The 20647-nt window shown below is 38.6% G+C and overlaps 1 protein-coding gene across 7 annotated transcripts in view; it reads left to right on the top strand.

The window, feature by feature from the left end:
- LAMA2 (laminin subunit alpha 2) overlaps nucleotides 1-20647 on the top strand; it is a 648848-nt gene that overhangs the window by 492845 nt on the left and 135356 nt on the right. For all 7 annotated transcript variants that reach the window (XM_043888304.1, XM_043888305.1, XM_043888300.1 and 4 more), the window contains 3 exons: nucleotides 10578-10689; nucleotides 16019-16181; nucleotides 17872-18082. In XM_043888304.1, coding sequence (XP_043744239.1) covers nucleotides 10578-10689; nucleotides 16019-16181; nucleotides 17872-18082 — 486 coding nt within the window. The remainder of the gene's footprint in view (nucleotides 1-10577; nucleotides 10690-16018; nucleotides 16182-17871; nucleotides 18083-20647) is intronic.

The raw sequence follows: 20647 nt of genomic DNA on the forward strand, positions 1-20647 counted from the left end.
GCTTGTAGTCTCGTGTGTGTGTGTGTACATAAGCATTTAAGTGTGTGGAGACAAATACAAGTAAATATATAATACAGCATGAAATAAAAGAATGTAACTGAGAAGTACAAATAAATAGATTAATTTAATCTTGTTAAGGGTTATTAGGGAAAAATTCCATGGAACAGTGGCCTTTCATTCACTGATTGATTTAATTGATCCTTCCTAAGGATTGAATATGTTCTAGATACTATAACAGTTGTACAATCTTTAGATTTTGACAAATGTTTTTGACTTGTCTCCACCTTTATAGTATCGTTTAGAGTACTTTTACGGCTCTAAAAGTCCTCCATGCTCTGCCTTTCACCTCTCCCTCCTCCTAACCGCTGGCAACCACTGATCTTTTTACTATCTCTGTGTATCATTTATCATATAGTTAGAATTACACAGTATGTGACCTTTCCAGATTGGCTTCTTTCACTTAGTAATGTACATTGAAGTTTCATTCATGTCTTTTGGTGTCTTGATAGCTCATTTCTTTTTAGTGGTGAGTAGTGTTCCATTTTCTGGATGTACCAAGTTTATTGATCCATTCACCTACTGCAGGACACCTCGGTTGCTTCTAAGCTTTGGCAGTATTTGAGTAAAGCTGCTATTAGCATCCAAATAAATGTTTTCAATTTATTTGTGTAAAAACCAAAGAATGCAATTGCTCTATCATATGGTAAGAGTATGTTTAGTTTTGCAAGAAATCACCAAACTGTCTTCCAGAGTGGCTGTACCATTTTGCATTTCCCAGCAGCAATGAGTAAGAGTTCCTATTGCTCCACATCCTCAGCTGCATTGGTGTTGTCAGTGTTTTGAATTTTGGCCACTCTAATAGGTATATGCTGGGAAAGTCTGAGGGCAGGAGAGAAGCGGTTGACAAAGGATGGTTGGATAGCATCACCAACGCAGTGGCCATGAGTTAGAGCATATTCCCAGAAACAGTGAAAGACAGGGAAGTCTGGCGAGCCACAGTCCACCAAAGAGTCGGACACTACTTCGCAACTAAACAACAACAGTAGGTATATAGTAGTATCTCAGTCTTATATTAATTCACAATTCCCTAAGGACAGATGATGTTGAGCACTTTTATATGCTTGCTTGTCATCTGTATAGCTTCTTTGGTGTGATGTCTATTCAGGTCTTGCTGCGGATTGAATGCATGTATCCTCTCCAAAATTCCTATGTTGAAATCCTAACTGCCGCCCCAAGGCAATGATATTAGGAAGTGAGGCTTTTGGAAGGTCATTGAGGCAGAGCCCTCATGAAGGGACTTAGTCCCATATAAAAGAGGCCCCAAAGAGACCCTTTGCCCTTCCTGACCATGTAAGCACAAAGTGAAAAGACCCTGCCTATGAACCAGGAAGTGGACCCTCAGCAGACACCAAACTGGCCTGAGATGTTATTTTGCAGCTCTTGATCTCTAGAACTGTGAGAAAACACTCCTGTCATTTACAAGCCACCTAATGTGAGGTGTTTTGTCATAGCAGCAGACTCTACCGTCTGGGCTTCCCTGGAGGTTCAGATGGCAACCAGTCTGGTTGCAATGTGGGAGACCCAGGTTGGATCCCTGGGTTGGGAAGATCCCCTAGAGAAGGGAATAGCTACCCACTCCAGTATTCCTGCCTGGAGAATTCCATGGACAGCGCAGCCTGGCGAGCTACAGTCCGTGGAGTCGCAAAGAGCTGGACACAACTAAGCGACTAACTCTTCACTTAAATGACTAAGACAAGATTTTTCTAATTTTTTAATCAAGGTTTGTTATCATCGTTAAGTGTTCTTTGTGTATTTTGGACCACAGTCTTTTATAAGATAACAGTCTGTGACTCGCCTTCTCATTCTCTAGACGATATTCACTACAGTGAAAAGTTTTTAATTTTAATGAAGCCCAGGTTATCAGTTATTTCTTTGACTGATTGCTTTGGTATTATCTAAAATGTCATCACCATACCTAAAGTTATCTAAATTTTATACTATGTTATCTTGGAGTTTTATAGTTTGCATTTTATATTTAGATCTATTATCCAATTTGAGTTAATTCTAATACTATTTTAAAACAAACTTTTTATTTTAAAATAGTTTTAGATTTATAGAAAAGTTATTGCAAAGATAGTACAGAGATTTCCCATATACTCCATACCCAGTTTCCTCTACTGTTATATGTTAGTATGATGTATCTTTCACAACCAATGAACTAATATTGATTGATTATTATTATTAACTAAAGACTACTTTATTCAGATTTCTTCACGTTTATTTAATGTCTTTGTACATTTCAGGATCCTATCCAGGATACTACATTACATTTAATCATCATGTCATCTTAGACTGTGTCCGCTAGGCTGTGACAGTTTCTTAGACTTTTCTGGTTTGTTGATAATTTTGACAGTTTTGACAAGTTCATGTATTTTGTATGATGTCCCTCCATTGAGGTTTGCCTTACATTTTTCTCATGATTAGAATAGAGATATGGGTCTGTGTGGGAAAGACCACAGAGATAATGTATCATTTTATCATGTCATATTAAGAACGCATATAATCAGTATGTCTTATTACTATTGGTATTTATCTTGATCACCTGGCTGAGGTCATGTTTGCCAGATTTCTCCACTGGAAAGTATTCTTTTTCCCCATTTCCATACTTCAATACCATTTTTATCTACCCATTCAAATTTTGTAACTTGAAAAGCCTAGAAATAAGACTTCTGTAAGTAAATATCTCCATGATGAAGTGAGGATGGGGAAGAAATAAAAGGAAATCCTCACTTATTAATTAACCTTGTCCCCACCAGAAAATCATGGAGAGCTTCAATATTCAAGTCAAAATGATCAATTCTTTCTTTTCCTGTGGTCAAGCTGCACGATAATTAAAAGTTGTATCGATACCCATGGAATCATAACTAGAGGATTAAATGATGTAAATGTCCAGTGTGTATGCTGTGTTGTGCTTAACCACTCAGTCGTGTCCAACTCTTTGTGACCCCATGGACTGTAGCCCACCAGGCTCCTCTGTCCTTGGGGATTCTCCGGGCAAGAATACTGAAGTGGGTTGCCATGCCCTCCTCCAGGGGATCTTCCCAACGGCTGAATCCACCAATACCTTTATCTCACAGCCGTGAATGATTCAGCAGCTGAGATCAGAATATGAGAAGTACAGGGGCCATGACTTCCTAGTATCTGCGGCTGTGTTAGAGGAGACAGTGCCTTAAACTAAAACGGCATCTTGGAGTTACCTGGTGCTCAGTCTCACCCCCAAATGTGATGTAATCAGTCTGGTGCACAATATAAAGGTGTCTCAGCAGTAAAAGGATCCACCTGTGATGCAGGAGGTGCATGTTCGGTTCCTGGGTTGGGAAGAGACCCTGGAGAAGGAAAGGGCAGCCCACTCTAGTATTCCCACCTGGGAAATCCCATAGACGGAGGAGCCTGGTGGGTTACTGTCCGTGTGATTTCAGAGTCGGATATGACTTAGTGACTAAACAACAATAGTATGAACACCGGGACATTCATGAGCTTCCAGATGACTCTGTTGCCAGTCAAGGTTGAAAACTATTGTCAGCCTAGAGTTATGTGGTGCTTACAGCTCCCTGTCCTGTGGAAAGTGCTTCCACTGGCATAGACAATCTTTTTGACAATCCTTCTCTCTACTTTGTTATCTGACCAGTCGCTTTATGATTAATACACTTTAATTGTTAAAATATCTGGCGAGTCTGATCCTGCACAGCTGGGATGAGCTGCCCTCTCTCCCTCAGGTGCTTATATATTTTGTGCTTATATTTTTCATGATGCAGTTAAGTTCTCTAATGTGGGGTGGGGGGGTTAGTCACTAAGTCGTGTCCGACTCTTGTGACCTCCCACGGACTGTAGCCTGCTGGGCTCCGCTGTCCATGGGATGCTTCAGGCAAGAATACCGGAGTGGGTTGCCGTTTCCTTCTCCAGGGGATCTTCCTGACCCAGGAATCGAACCCAGGTCTCCTGCCTTTCAGGCAGATTCTTTACCCCCTGAGCCAGGGGGGAAGACATTGCTAAAGAAAATAATGTTCCTTCCCCAAATTAATGTGTTAAACACTTATTGTATATAATGTGCAAATATTATATAAGCAAAATGTTGTATAATTATATATCTTTTAAATGTATTTTAATTTATTATCATTTTATTTTTCCACGTGGAATGTAAGTTGCTTGAATATGGGAATCATATGTAACATATTCATAACATCAGACAGTATGATCAGTATGGAATATTGAGGTGCTTTTTGATGATAACTCTGTATGTACCTCTGTCGCTACTGTCCTGACCTCCATCTTTCATTTCACAGCCAAGTTTTTTGAAAGACTTGGAGGAGTTCTGCTTTATTTCCTCACTTCCTGTAGTCTAGAGTTCCACTCCCAGCTTGCTCCCAAAACTGTTTTAACAAGGTAATCGATGGCAAGCTGCTCACTAAATCCAGTGGAAGCTTTATTTCACTTGAACTTCCTATAGCAATTGCTGCTTTTGACCCTATATTCCTTCTTAACACACTCTCCTCTCTCTGCCTTTACCTTAATTCTCAGACATTTCATTCTACCACAGAGCTTTTCTGCACGGGTTTTCTTTTGTTGTTGTTTAGTCTTTAAGTCATGTCCAACTCTGAGACCCCATGGACTGTAGCTTGCCAGGCTCCTCTGTCCAAGCGATTTCCCAGGCAAGAATACTTGGAGTGGGCTGCCATTTCCTTCTCCAGGGGATCTACCCGACCCAGGGATCGAACCTGCTTCTCCTGCTTTGGCAGGCAGGTTCTTTTACCTCTAAGCCACCAGGGAAGCTATGTTTTCTTTAACCCTGAACTAAACCTCAGCACATCAAAGTCTATAGTAAGCCTTCTGTGATATTCCAGGTGTGATGGGATTCCTCTTATAATTGTGTTATACCACTGTGTTTTCTTCAGTTCATGATTATAAATTTATTTCATGATCATTAAACAAATGACTCTCTACCCCACCAGCTCCAAAAGGTTTAAGTTGCCAACATTTTTTTATTTCTACTATTATATTTAAAAGAGAGAGAGATAATGTATAACAAATCATACTTATTTGGAAGTTTCAAAACTGACACCTGAAATATTTAAGGAGAAATTTCACATAGAACTGATTTATTTTTCCCCAGGGTCAGTTGACTGTCTCTGTTCTTGGGCACTGTCTGTCCTAGTAGCTTATCCTAGCACTTCACTGACCCTTGGATATACAGAACCAGTAGTATCTGAAGATGACCTTTGAGAATATCATGTAAATGATTAGATCTGAAATTTAATTTCAGCAGGAAACTGTGTAAGTCTGCAAATGCAAAGGAGGATGGCAACTAAGCAATATTGTCTATTCAGTAGTTAGATTTGCTCCATTAAATTCTAGTTTTAACATAAAGAAGGCAGAAAATGAAAGACACTAGTAATATCCAACCAAGAAAATTATGTGCAGGTTTCAAGAGGCACAGTGAGAACTGCTTGAGCTAAAGCAAGAAAGTAACAGCTACATTGTTCAGAAGTAAATGAACGAGTGTCTAATGGTAATGCATGCTGCCTGGATATAAATACTCTAAAAAAAAAACACACGAAACAACCACAAAGAAAATAGAAGAAAAATAAAAGGAAAAGATACCGAGTTGAGTGAACTTGAATATAAAAAGATAATCAAAGGAAAGAGAAATACTTACAAAGTTGTGTATAAGGCATCATTTACAAAAGAACACTGGAAAAATTGTAGAACAGAGGTAAGAAAATGTCAAAATAAGAAAGTCTAATGTAGAGAATGGAAGATTGTACATATTAGGGTAAATGAGAAGACATTTGTTAGATACTCAGGAACAAGATAATAGTGAGTAAGGAGGAAGCTGACTAAGGGATGGGGATGATAATTTAATAAAATGCAAGAAGAGCCAAACAGAATCAGACAGATAGCTCCTATCATGTGGTAGTTAGCATTCATCTGTCACATTATCAATGGCCTGTCCTGGGTGAAACTGATTTTTTTGTGAATTTCGCTTTTATAGTCTAGCACCACTACCCATAGATGGTAATATATTTGTCACTGGCTTCCTTTATAGAGTCTCTCCTGGGTGGGTTTTGACAAGGTGACTCTTCAACTTAACTACTGGGTAATGAAACATGATTTTGAGAAGTGTATCCACATGGTGTTCTGATATGGATTTTCAAATATGTTAATTTACTAAAGCCTAAAGCTTCCCAGGTGGCGCTAGTGGTAAAGAACACGCCAGCCAGTGCAGGAGACGCAAGAGACACGGGTTCAATCCCTGGGTGGGGAAGGTCCCCTGGAGAAGGCAATGGCAACCCACTCCAGTACTCTTGCCTGGAGAATCCCATGGATGGAGGAGCCTGGTGGGCTACAGTCTGTGGGGTTGCAGAGTCAGACACGACAAAGCTTACGCACTTAGAGTACCGCAAAAGCTGGGCCACGTCCCCCCTCCCACCCAGAGGGTCTTCCCTGTCCTCCTGGGTGTTAGCCAAACAGAAGTTAATGTTTGATGCTGACAGAATACACGGCTATGCGACAGAAAATGTGTGTCTCATCCCCAGTTCCCTACGTATGTGTGCGTTCAGATAAGTCACTTAACCTCTTCATCTTCCTCCTCACCAGTATGAAAATAGGGATCATGCCCTCTAGGGGGAGGCTTCCCAGGTGGCGCTAGTGATAAAGAACCTGCCTGCCAACGCAGGAGACATAAGAGATGTGGGTTCGATCCCTGGGTCAGGAAGATCCCCTGAAGGAGGGCAAGGCAACCCACTCCTACATTCTTGCCTGGAGAATCCCAGGGACAGAGGAGCCTGGCGGGCTTCAGTCCACAGAGTCGCACAGTCAGATATGACTAAAGTGACCTAGCACGTACGCCATCTATGCATCTCTAAAGGCAGGAAGAGTAAGCGACATGCAAGAGAGGACTGTCAGCCCTTCTGAACATGCGTATCCACATGGGGTTCAGCTGAGCCTGGCTGTGGAACCCACCTCTTAGATGCCATAAGTCAGTATCTTTTGGTGCCAGGAATCTCAAATCCCCTCCTCTCCCGGAACACAGCCAAGAGGGAAGCATGTCTTCTTCCTTACAAGTACTGTGCTGGCCCTAAAGATTTCTGCCCTCCAAGCTCTGCCTTCACTAGCGTGGTATTTGGTGTGCAGTCACCTAATTGCTGTAGTTTTGAAACACTGGGAGGCCAGTGACTAGAAGGTAGTGTCGTTGTGACCACAGGCTCCAGGCTTGGGTCTCCTCCTAAGCACTCAGCAGTAGCTCTTCAGCATCTGCATCCTATGAGGCTCTGAAAAATGTCCAGAAAAAAAGCGCCCAGCCATCCATATTCACTGGCAAGCACCACACCAGGCATACGGCCAGTTTGAATGGTATCGGGAAGGCATATGGAAAGTTTTTTTTTTTTTTTCCTCCAGCAGGCTTTAGAACTTCAAAGGGATCATTTGTTTGATTATCATTACATCAGTCTATCACCCAACATCTTTGACCCCCTACAACTTGCCAGGCACTGTGCCTGGCTCTCGGAGGAATAAAAGGAAAGAAGACATAGCCCTCGCCTCCAAGGATTGAAATTCAACAGATATGACAAAATACCTAACAAAATAATTACCTACAGCAGTCATGAATAGTGCTAATGATGGCTGTTTTTGAAAATCTAAGAAAGGAGGATATGGGTCAAAATCATCAAGGATGTCTTCACAGGGAAGATGAGGTTGGAACAGAATCATCTTGGGGTCTGAACTTATTTTGAGAAGGGAATTAGGGAGCAATTGTATGAACAAAGCTTTTTCTGGGAATGTTCCTAGAAAAGTGGGCAATAAGAATGGCAATAAGATCGGCAAGATTAGTTAGGAAATTGTTGCTTAGTCATATATTTGACAGCATTCATTTTTATTTGCTAACAGTGAGGGATCATACTAGAAGCTGGATATCAAGCAATGAACAAACAGACCAAGTTTTTGTCCTCTTAGAGCTTACCCTTTAGAGAGGAAGCCAAGGGACGTCCCTGGCAGTCCAGTGGTTAAGACTCTGTGTTTCCAATGCAGAGGGCGTGAGTTTGATCCCTGGCCAGGGAATGAAGATCCCACATGCCATGGAGCATGGCCAAAAGAGGAAAAATAAATAAATGAAATATAAAAAAAAAAAAAAAAAAAAATAGAGAGGAAGCCAATGCATAGAGATGTCAATGCATAAAGAGTAATTCTAAAATGCATGGTGCTATGAAGGCAATATTCTTCTATAGGAAGTTGAGGAACCTAACCTAGGTGCCTGGGGATGACCACACCAAGAAGAGATACTTATTAAACTGAAAGCTGATGGAAGACAAGGATGCAACCACTAAAAGTGTTGAGCAGAAGCTCAATCCAAGTAAAGACAATAGAATACAAGAAGGCCAGAGGAAGGCAAGAGTATGGCATATTACACATAAAAGGAGGCCAGTGAAGCTGATTGCATGGGGTCTTAGTGATAACATTTTTTACTTACTTCTTATCATGGGTTATGTAGAATTCTTGACATCTTAATATCGGAGTATTCATGTAATTGATAATTAGTTTGTCAATGATGATTCTTACATATTTTTATAAATTAATTTGATAAGAAGTCGAGGCAATGAATACTGTCTTGATCATCCAGAATTTTGTATTATCAGTATACATTTATTTTCAAAAAATTAGATGCTTTGGACATAGAAGAGTTGGAAACTTGATGGTATCAATATTTATGGGAATTATTAACTTTGGGTAATATAAATAAGATATTGATGAAGCAAAAAGTAACTTTTAGTTCAAATTATAATGTAACTTTCTGTGTAATAAGAGATACTAGTGCTAGTGATATATTAATTCTTAAGATATTGAAAGATGATCATAATGTAGGTCAGATCTGTTATTATAATTGTGTTCTAATATGATATGATATGTGAAAATAGTAGTGATTATTACAGAGTACAGTAAAATCCAGACTAGGCAAACATCTAAAGCAGTTTAGATGGCCAACATCTTAAGCAGCTGACCTTAGGAATACAAAAGCAACATTTAAAAAATTGTGTGAGTGTACGTTGGTGTGGTGTGTATGTGTAAAGAGTTTCTTGACTCAACCTCAAATCTAAAAGTTAAAATAATGTCAATATTAATGTTTTGGAAGAATTAATCCAGAGCATTCTAATATATTAACACTCTCCAAATCATTTTGTATATATACTAAAGCTATTATTATAAAGAAGAATTTTTAAAACTTTCAATGGATTCTTACCCTTTCATTCTTTTATTTGTGATAATGCTTGGAGGTTAAGAAGTTATATGATAATAGTTGGACTTTATAGTCTGCCTTTTATTTAAAATGTTGAAAACCTCCATGAATTAAACCTCTTACTGCCCCCGGGAAATCACAAAATGCATTCTAATTCCTGCAGCACCTCCTGCCATGTTCTATGTTGGCCAGACATTTAGTTCTATTTTAAGTCCTATTTAAAATCCATTTATGTATAAAACAATTTAGATTCTCTGGGCATGTCTAAAATGCAAGCACTCTGGTACAAGATTGTGGAGTATTAATACCCTGCCAACTTGGGTCTTATTCAAATTATATTGAATCAGTTTGTGATTCTTTGGTTCATTATCTATAGTTAGATTATCCCTATTTTTTAAAAATAGGAAGTCACATTTATTAGCATATGCATACACATGGAAAAACGAAGTGTAGACCTATGATAAGGTGCTCTAAATCTCGTAGTATCTGAAACTTTTAATGTTATGCTTGCCATTTTTATTTGACTCCATATGGTTTATGTTCATGGTTAACCATGAACACATTAAATGGACTCCATTGTGTCAAATGGTATTTTCAGTGTGGATAGGGGTGGAACTGTAAGAGGACATTCTTTGGGAGGTGGGGCTGTTGTAGTGTTCTGTTTTATTTTGTTGACAGTAACACATGGTCCTGTGATTACCAGAATCTTTTTTGGTGATGTCATATGGGAAAGTTAGCATTTATTCTTCTTTAACATTTTACTAGATCTTTAGAGTGTTATAAAACAAGCCTTTACTACTTAGTAGTTAAGCATTTCCTCTCTTTGTTTAATTAATGTATTGATCAGAACCAAATCTATAGGAGCAAGCTTACTGAGACAGACTATCTGTGCCTCTTTCAAGAGATCGTTGCTATGCTCCACACTTTTCAGTAAATAAAATATGGACAAAACTGCAACATATGGAGCATCCATTACAGACTTTTGGCAATAGTACCTTAAAGATATTTCAAAAATAATTCCGCTTTATTACTTCTTCTGTGCCATTGCATATAATGAGGGTTTTAAAAAGACCAAATACAGCTCTCTGATTTCCATTTAATGGAAGAAGTAATAAAGTTTAATTGTATACTTGAGCACGGGGCGTCATTTCCAGTACATCTGATCAATAATTCATCGATTGCCTTTGGCTCAAAGCAATATTTGAAAGAAAATGCAACCAGTGGGAGTTTATCTAGCTGTAGCTCATCATGTCTATTAATTATGCTTTTCCCGAATTTGGATCATTAGGCTACCAAAGTGACAGCGGACGGCGAGCAAACTGGACAGGATGCTGAGAGGACCAACACGCGGGCAGACTCCTTGGGGGACTTCATCAAGGACCTGGCCCGGGATGCAGAAGGTATTAGCGAAGGCATAGTTTAGTCATTGTTTCTCCCAGTAGGAAAAGAGGAAAAGAAGGATCAATGAAGACTGGAATTTCTCTAGTAAGAGCTGGCCTTTCTAAATTTGAGGGTTGAGTTTTTAAAAAGTATTTTAATCAAGATATTCTAGGGCATTATCAGTTGAGAATCTATGGCTTTCAGTGTTCAATCTGTAACAACAGTCAGTGAATTAGGAATTATGAGTGCAAACCAGCGATACATTGAATGCATTCCTTTGGGAACGCTCTGATTCTTGAGGAATATTGTGATCAAATATGATTAAATCAGTTAACGGGCAACTTCTCCTCTGTTCTCGTGCTGTTTTTGTATTCAAAACTATTTAAAAGATTCTTGATTTTTTAAAAAATTAATGTAATAATTCCACTCAGTACCTTACAGCAGTACTTTAATTTCTCAAAATGACTTTTAAATGCTTGGTTCTGGTTTTTAATGAACATCTGTTGCTTGGAATTTGGAGGTGCTGCCTTACCAGAAGCTACACTGCATGTAGTTCACGATTCTCTAGGAGTTAGCTGTTGGCATCCACCAATCTGATTTGAGAATCAAAGTGGAAGCCATTGTGGGGCAAAGCCCAAATTAAGAAACTCAAAGAAAAGAGATAATACAAAAAAAAAAAAAAGCCCTCAAAAAAAAACAAAACAACAACAATTCTTAAATATCTATTAATATATCATAAACATCCATGCATGTTGAGAAAAATAGGAAAAAATGTTTTTTTCTTTAAAAAATAAAACAACTTAATTCCTCCACAATGTTAAACATTTTAGACGTTTTGCTTTCTAATATAGCCAAATAAATCAGGACATGAGAACCTTCAAGGCTTTCAAGATCCTGATAAGTCTTTCTTAGGAGTCACAGCCAAGAAGAGGCAGGAACTTCCAATGATCCCCCATAGTAAGAAACTGCAGAGTTTTCATCTGAGGCACCATCTCAGGGTATATATGTCAGGATCTGGAACAGAAATTACTCCTACCAAAACGAGTTAACTCGTTAACGTGGTTTCTCCTCAGCTAGATGAAGTTGTTGTGGTTTCCTTGATTTCATTTTCCATTAACGTTGTTTTTATTTGCATGTGTTCCCCCCCACCCCCCGCAAAAAAAAAAAAAAAGAAAGAAAAAGAAAAATAGAAAAGAAAAGAAAAACCATTGCAGACAGAGCCGGTTCGCTGTATCTGAATACCTGAAGATGTTAGTGCTCTAGGAGCGTTCCTTTAGCTTCCATCTTATCTCAGACATTAAGCAGTTTATTCTGGGATCTCATCTTCATTGTTTCAATCAAACATTGCTACGTAAGAATAAATCCTAACGATGCATGTTTTCAATATACTCCAGTGTCAGCACTGCCTACCTCTCTAGGCTGCGCCCTCCACCTCCCAGGGTGTGCGTACCACAGATACACCAGCAGGGGGCAGAGTGGAGACAGTATTTAACCCCGGCTCGGCTCACCATCCAGTCTGTCAAAGAAAAGGGTTATGTATCATGGAAGATGTCTCCCAGTCCCTAAATTTGTCTATCAGTCAGGTGATCTTATTGTGTCTGTCCAAATAGGACACCTTTTCCTAATTCCTGTAACGTGCCATGTGGACGGCTGTGATCCTGTACCTGAGGACAATGTGACCGTTACTCTCTTCTTCCAACAGGTCCTAATGAAGATGATAACAAAAATGATAATCACAGCTCTTTATAAAACAGAATCCAGGGGGAGTTCCCTGGTGGTCCAGTGGCTAAGACTCTGCACTCCTGATATAGGGGGGCTGGGTTCGATCCCTGGTCAGGGAACTAGATCCCACATGCCACAACTAAGATTCTATGCAGCCAAATAAATAAAAATAAAATGTTAAAAAAAAAAAAAAAAAACTCATCCTGGGGAAAAAAAAAAAAGAATCCAGCTGTTAAAATTTCATGAAAATTCAAATTTGTATATGTCAGAGTTAAGCTAAATTATTTCTGTTTTATATATATATATATATATATATATATATATATATATAACAGGCTTGGACATTTAGGGGATTTAAAAAAGAAGAAAACTCACTAAAAGCTTTAAGTGAGTTATATACAACATACCTATACCTTTTTTCCCTCTAGAAACCATAATAACAGTGGATAATCATCAGTATTTTTAGTTTTTATTAGTGGTAATAAATTGCTGTGGGAAAAGTGAATACTTCAGCCTGGCATTTGTCTATTTCAGTTTTCTTTTTAGATAGATGAAATACTTCACTCATCCTATATTCCATTTTCAGTCTATATAGAAATCAACTTCTATTAATCTAAGGCATTCTTATCTCACACAGTTTTATAAAGTCTGCTTTGTGCTGACTTCTGAGTCAATAAAATGAATAAACTACACTTTATTCCACACACTATTAGAATTAATGAGTGAAGGTATATAAAACCATTAGCACATGTCCCGATATAGAATAGGACTTAAGAAATGCAGGACAGCCTTCTTTCCTGTTCCTCAGGTCACAATAGTATTAGCCGTTCATGATAAATTTACCCGTTACAGGTTCTTTTTCTCAGGTTCAGCATGAAAAATAGCTTTGTTTCTCCTGAGGAATTAATTTATTCAGTTTGTATGTTTCGGGTACTGTATACCTCTTAAATACTCCTCTTTATCCTGATGCTTTGGCTACTAAGATGCTTAACACCAGATTCCGGACCCACTACCCTGGATATTATAGCATGCGTTATGCCTTTCTGTCTAGTCACTCTTTGGTTTACATTAACATTTTTATCTTTGCCCCATCTCCTTTTATATTTATCTTGTTTTAAAGATATTTTAACCTAAATTCCCTTTGTAATAAGGTAGAAAAGATAATGAAATTAAAAGATGTGTTTCTATTGCAAGTATTTTTAATACCATTTAAAATGTACTGAAGTCATAGTGAATATCTTGGAATAATAGACTACATAACACATTTATCTTAAACCTAAAAGTACTTGTAAAAGTTCCAAATTCCATATATAGAAGTAATGGAGCAATGAGACATCTATAAAAATAATACTTGCTTTCTTAACATAGCCTCATTTTGCTAAAGCAGTATTTGTGTACCCTAATGATTTCTTCTGGTTGCTTGCACATTGCTTTAATTTAAAAGAAATTATATAATCCATATTTTCCTTTTCCCCATCATTCTTTGTGCACCACATTCTTCTCTGTAGAAATTTAACTTTGAGATTAGACTACAAGAGAAATAGTGTGATTGTATTTCACATTCTGTGCTTCCTTGATAACACCTAAATTCAATCAAATTTCCAAAAACATCTTTAAGCAAAACTCATTTATATGTTCATTTAATAATGAAAAAAATATACAGCCTTGTCAGGTTTAGAAAGGGGGAATTATCCATTTCACTTAAGGAAATAATGTGAATGCAAAGGATGTCAGTGGTTACTTACATGCTACAAGTAATTAAAATCAACTGTACATATAGGTGTGCACTTAGACCATATGACGGGGCTCTTTTATTGGTAGAGTGAAGTCTAGTACCATCTTTCTTGAAATCTAAAAATAGGAACCTTCTAACATTTAATCACCCAACATTTTGGCATGACTCCCACATAGTCTGCTGGTCCAAGGTACATTCTAATCAATAGTCCGTGGTCACCATGATTCCTTAAAAATTACATGTCCAAGGTGATGTCTTACTAATCACAATGGTAGAATCTTGAGAAGGTTCTTTGTCATCTATCAAGGGATGACTATGAAGCAGACAGCCAGAAAGAGGCACCCTCATTAACTTCTAGGAATAGCTCCTGAGCAATAATTTCTACCACAGGGCTAAGAACGGCCATATTTGTTCTTTAAGACACCTGATTCAGATTGTTCCATAGATTTTAAACTATGACTATCAGAAATAGCAGGTTGGTTGCAGCAACTTTTTAACCAAAGATATTTATCGTTAAAAAAGAATTAGAAAGATGCTTTCTGGAAAAGGTAGAAGTAGAGACTGAAACTGTTTCTTCCACCAACCCCAGATACTCAAACGCTAGGTGCATCAAGATCCTGGAGGGCTGGTTAAAGCACTAAGTGTCGGACCACACCCTAGAACTTTTGACTCAATAGATCTGTGATGGGACCCGAGAATCTGCATTTCTAATGGTCCCAGGTGATGGATCTGATGTTGTTCACTTGAGGACCACATTTGGGGACCACAGTATTAACCCACGTCACACTCCTGCTGCTGGTCTGTGTGGCCTAAGTATGTGCAGTTGTTTCAGGTCTGTCCATACCATCTTGGAACAACTCTGACCAGTGTTAATCAGAAAAGTTCCTCCAAGAATAGAAAAGAGATTTGAAAATTCTTTAGATCTTAAAGAGGTCTTAGGATACAGTCTTGAATGGTAGAAAATGGTCTCTTGGTCAGCCATAGTCTTTATTCTGGGGATTGTCTTTGGGACTATTAGAGACAAAAGGGCTCAGCAGACCAAAGAGTTAAAAAAAAAAAATCTGTCTTCAATTTGCTAAATTAATGCTCCGTAGAACACACTTAGAACACACTTCAGAAAAAGTTGGTCTAAAACTAAGGCAGTACTGTGTACATGTTTCAATGCACCAATTTTTCAAACTTTTATTTGACAGAGAATTCTTTTTTCAAATGAAATCTTGCCCAGAACATCAACCTATAAAATAGATTCTTGGCAGAATAGACATCATTTGTAGAATACCTGAAGTGCCTGGAGAATCCTAAGATTCCAAAGAGCACAGTTTGAAACCCCTTTTAGTGCATAATAAACACAGATTCACTGGAAGGCTGTTATTGCTGAAAGGTATCTTTGAGCCCTGATGTATAATACCTGTCCCAAGGCTGGGGCTCCTTCCCTCATTCCTTTGCACAAATCAACACAGAACTGTGTGGAAGTGCAAGGGCAGTTTCATTTTCAGAGATCTCATCACAGATAGTGTTTCTCTACTCAGGGTTTTAAAATTGCAACTGATTGTGCCTTATCAGCAATGCAGACTTTGTATTTTCAGCTTCCAAGTATTAATGCTACATGTCTCATTTTTCACTCTTACCTGAAGAGAGTTTGAGCCACTTAAAAAGTAGAAACACTGTGTTTTAATTACTGTGTCCCCCTAAAAGCAACATAATATAGAGAAATATGCCACATTTCCTTGTTTCTTATGGATTGGTGTAGCAGCTGCCTCTCTTTCTCAGCAGGAACACCCATGACAAACAGCGGTTCTCTTGGAGATGGTTGAGAAGAGCAGATGCTGGCTGCCACTTTTACATGCAGCATTTTGTTTGCTAATTTGCAAAATTTGTTTTACCCCCTGCAGCTGTAAATGAAAAAGCTGTAAAACTAAATGAAACCCTAGGAACTGAAGACAAGGTCTTTGAGAAAAATTTGCAAGAGCTTCAGAATGAGGTTGATCAGATGATGACAGAACTGAGGAGGAAAAATCTAGACACACAAAAGGAAGTTGCTGAAGATGAGTTGGTGTGAGTAGAAGCTCTATTATTTTTTTCATTTGATAAACTGAACTTTGCAAATTGTTGGTTCGAGTTTTCTAAATTTTCCATCGCACGTATCAGTAGGAGATACTTTTTATGCTCTTTGTTTTTCATCTACTTAGTTATAATTTATCTTGCTCTAAAATGGATCAAAGGCACGTTTATTCCTATATATAAATAATTAAGTAAATTATCTATTTTTTTGGTGCTGTCCCTTCTGCAATTGGGCTTTCCAGGTGGCACTAGTGGTAAAGAACCCTCCTGCCAATGCAGGAGACATAGGAAATGTGGGTTTGATCCCTATGTTGAAAAGGTCCACTGGAGAAGGGAATGGCAACACACTCCAGTATTTTACCCGGAGATCCCATGAACATGTAGCCTGGTGGGCTGCCATAGTCCATAGGGTCACAGAATCAGACACCACTACAGTGACTGAGGACGCACACATCTTCAATTAGGCTCCTGGGCTTGCTTTATTAATTTCCTGTATTAGGGGCTTTAAAACTGTTGTTTTTGTTTTAATGAAAATATTTTTGGATAAATAAATTTATGAATTTAGCAAGTCATCCTGTACATTTTGTCATCTTGGGAAATATTGAATAGAAGAACTGTCAAATAATACATACTAATACTATGAAATAAAGATTGGGGATTTGAGGTTATGAATAATGATAGTGATTTTACTAATGCCGATGAATGCCAATGGTTGTATACTCAATAAAAAGTACATTTTTACATTTACAGTCAACTACAAAGTGATGGTATTATTAGTAATCAAATAATATCTACTAAACTAGCAACATTAGCAACACCTGAAAACTTGTTAGAAAAGCAAATTATCCAACCCCATCTTCAGTTCAGTTCAGTTCAGTCACTCAGTCGTGTCCGACTCTTTGCGACCTCATGAATCGCAGTACACCAGGCCTCCCTGTCCATCACCAACTCTCGGAGTTTACTCAAACTTCTGCCCATCGAGTCGGTGATGCCATCCAGCCATCTCATCCTCTGTCATCCCCTTCCACTCCTAACCCCATCCTAGACCTACTCAATTAGAAACTTTTGGGATGGGGCCCAGCAATCTGTTTGACAAGTGCTTCAGGGGATTATCATGCCTGCTAGTTGAGAACTACTGTTTTTCAAGTAGTTAGCCTTTCTTAAAGGGCTCAAACAGAATCACTTTAGAAAAACCATTAAGTTGAATCCAGGATACTCCTAGAACTCAGTTTAAAGGAAAAGAAAAGTAGATCAAAATTACACTAGCATGTCAACAGCATGGCGTTATATTGTTTCTAACCAAACGTATCAGTATTCACATCTTGTATTCAAAGTAACAGAAAATATCTCATGGTTAATCATATTTTATTTTTGGTATATAATATACACGACAAAATTGATTTCATCAGCCAGATTTTGAGAATAGCTTGAGTTCCTTTCCAAATGAAAATGTTGTTATTAATAAATGTACAATGTGTGATTTTTTGTACTTTAATTCTAAATGTTCTTGCCACTTTTCAGCTATCAGTTTTCAACTTGGTTTAGCACACAGTCTGCCTTAAATATTGTCATGTTTTTCCATACTTCTAGTGTTACAAAGTATCTCTTTGTAACACTGTTTAATACCAACCAACTCTGAGGCAGTGAGGGCTTATTGTCTCTTGTTGGGCTGGGGTCTTAATAGAGCTGCAGAAAGCCTCCTGAAGAAAGTGAAGAAGTTGTTTGGAGAGCCCCGGGGGAAAAACGAAGAGATGGAAAAGGATCTCCGGGAGAAGCTGGCAGACTATAAAAGCAAGGTTGATGATGCTTGGGACCTACTAAGAGAAGCCACAGATAAAATCAGAGAAGCTAATCTCTTATCTGCAGAAAACCAGAAAAACATGACTGCTTTGGAGGTGAGTCCTAGAGTTCTTTCATCTGAATCTGAGAGTGTGGTGTAGGGGTCTGACCGTGGCCAGGTAAGTCAATGGATGCAAGTTGATACATGTTTATGAGATCAAGTTTGACGACTCTGAAAGAGGACTTCTAAGAAGCAGGACAGAGAATGACCCTTCTTTTGTTTTTTAAATTAATCATCACTGCCCATATAATCAAGTAAAATTTAGATAACTTAAACTATTTAAAAATTTTAAGAACAGTGTGACACAGTGGAATGAGATCTTTGTTGGAAGTCAGGGGTGCTTGGTCTTAATGAAAACTGTGCCACTAACTAGAATACAAGCCTGAGCAAGTCAAAGTCCCAAAGCACCAGTCTCTCAACCAGAGAGGGAGTGCATTATACTAGAGTATATCCAGGGTTTCTTCAAATATTACTACCTTGATTTTACAACCCACCCAACCTAATGCATGAGCCATGGTTCAGACACGGGCTGCCATAAATCACAAGAGTGTCAAGAATTTTCTAATGGAAAGTGTAGTGAAAGTAAAAGTGTTAGTCATTCAGCTGTGACACAACTTTGCGACCCCCATGGACTGTAGCCCGCCAGGCTCCTCTGTCCAAGGAGTTCTCCAGGCAAGAATACTGGGGTGGGTAGCCATTCCTTTCTCCAGGGGATCTTCCTAACCCAGAGATCAATCCCAGGTCTCCGGCATTGCAGGAACATTTTTTATCCTGTGAGCCACAAGGAAATCTGAGCATAAAAGAAACAGCTAAGAGACCAGAACTTGGGAACATTTAGGTTCTCTTCTTCTTTGCAACATGTTCTATGAAAATGATACTTTACAATCAGTTCAAGTCTGAGTTCTTTTCTCTCCTTTTCCTCAGCCAAGAGATAGTTCTCTCCTCATGTCGATGTATGGCAAGAACCATCACAACATTGTCCAATTAAAATAAATTAATTTTAAAAAAAGAAATGACAGGCAGTTTCTGCCTTTCTTAGAGCACTATGAAGCTGGATTCATTCCAGCTTCAGATCCTTCCAGTCCTTCCTTCTTTCCTCCCTTCCTTCTTTCCTCCCTTCCTTCTTCCCTCCCTTCCTTTTTTCCTCCCTTCCTTCCTTCTTCCCTTCCTTTTTTTGCTCATTCGTCTCCTTCTTTCTCTGTCACTTCCCAAGAGTGAATTCAGTACTTATGCTGACACAAACCTGTGTATGTGTGTGTGTGTGTGTGTGTGTGCACGCGCGCTAAGTCACTTCAGTTGTGTCCTACTGTGTGTGATCCTATGGACTGTAGCCCGCCAGGCTCCTCTGTCCATGGGATTCTCCAGGTAAGAATACTGGAGTAGGTTGCTGTTTCCTATTCCAGGGGATCTTCCTGACCCAGGGGTCGAACCCGCGTCTCTTATGTCTCCTGCATTGGCAGGAGGGTTCTTTACCACTAGCACCACCTGGGAAGCGCAGACCTGTACTTGGCGTTTAAAAAAATAACTTCCTCACCAGAAACAAACTTAGAGTTGTTCTTTTCAAAATATTTGACCCCAATAGATCTGAAGACAGTGGCAGACCATTTTCTCTTCTAACGTAAAATTTTACCTTCAACTCTGAGTACTCTGTGGCATTTGTTATGCTCTCAAAACTGTTTGTGGAATGACAGTTGAATAAAGAAAAAAGTCTGCATGTTTTATCTATTCATTTTTCTCCATTTTCCTTTGGATTAAGAAGTAACAGGATGAATTAATTTTTAAAAGAATTTTTTTTTCTGGGTCCCTCTCCTGGGACTTAGCCTTGTCATTTTGATGGAGGATTGAGAAGACTCACTGATGTATCTAATCTTAACCAATTTGGAGTCTACTGACATGCTGGCAATATTAAAGAAAAAGCACCGTCTTGTTAGGCAGGTTGCGGGGCTGCCTTTCTATCACAGGCTCCTGCATGCTTCATCTTCCGCAGTGACACACCAGTGATGTAACTTACTCGGAGGTACACTGCTCCATTTTATGGCAACAGTTTAGGAAATTAAAATTACCTATGTAGAAAGTATAATAAGCATTTGGGAAGTATTTCAAGAAGAGTTATAGTGGCACAGTAAATGGTGCTTTGAGCTATTCCTTCATTTTAGTGATGTTTAAAACCAAGAGCCATCATTCTTGGGTACCTCTGGAGATGCCTGGAGCTTATGTAGTCAGTATTTAAGTGTAAGTGGTCCTTTCTGTATTTTCATTTTATATGCCATGCTTAACTAAAGGCTTGTTTAAAACTTACTAGAGTAAATAGATAAAGTGACTAAATTAATATGAGTAAGACACAGCTTATTTAAAGCTGCTTGCCAAGGCTGATTAAGGTTGATTGCCAAGATTGATTCTAGACTGGCCAATAAAGAATCACCTGGATATTTTACTAAAGAGATGGGTGCCCTGAGCATCCACCCAGAATCTGAGTTAGCTGGTCTAGGGTGTGGTCCATATTCTAGAACATTCCCTGTGTTAATCCAATTTGCAATAGGTATAAGAAGAGTCGATAGGTTGTATCCATTTGACTGAGTAATTAGTTGTAATTTAAATAAATGAATGAAATAAATGACTT

Source organism: Cervus elaphus, chromosome 26, assembly GCF_910594005.1.
Source record: "Cervus elaphus chromosome 26, mCerEla1.1, whole genome shotgun sequence".
Classification (NCBI taxonomy): Eukaryota; Metazoa; Chordata; class Mammalia; order Artiodactyla; family Cervidae; genus Cervus; species Cervus elaphus.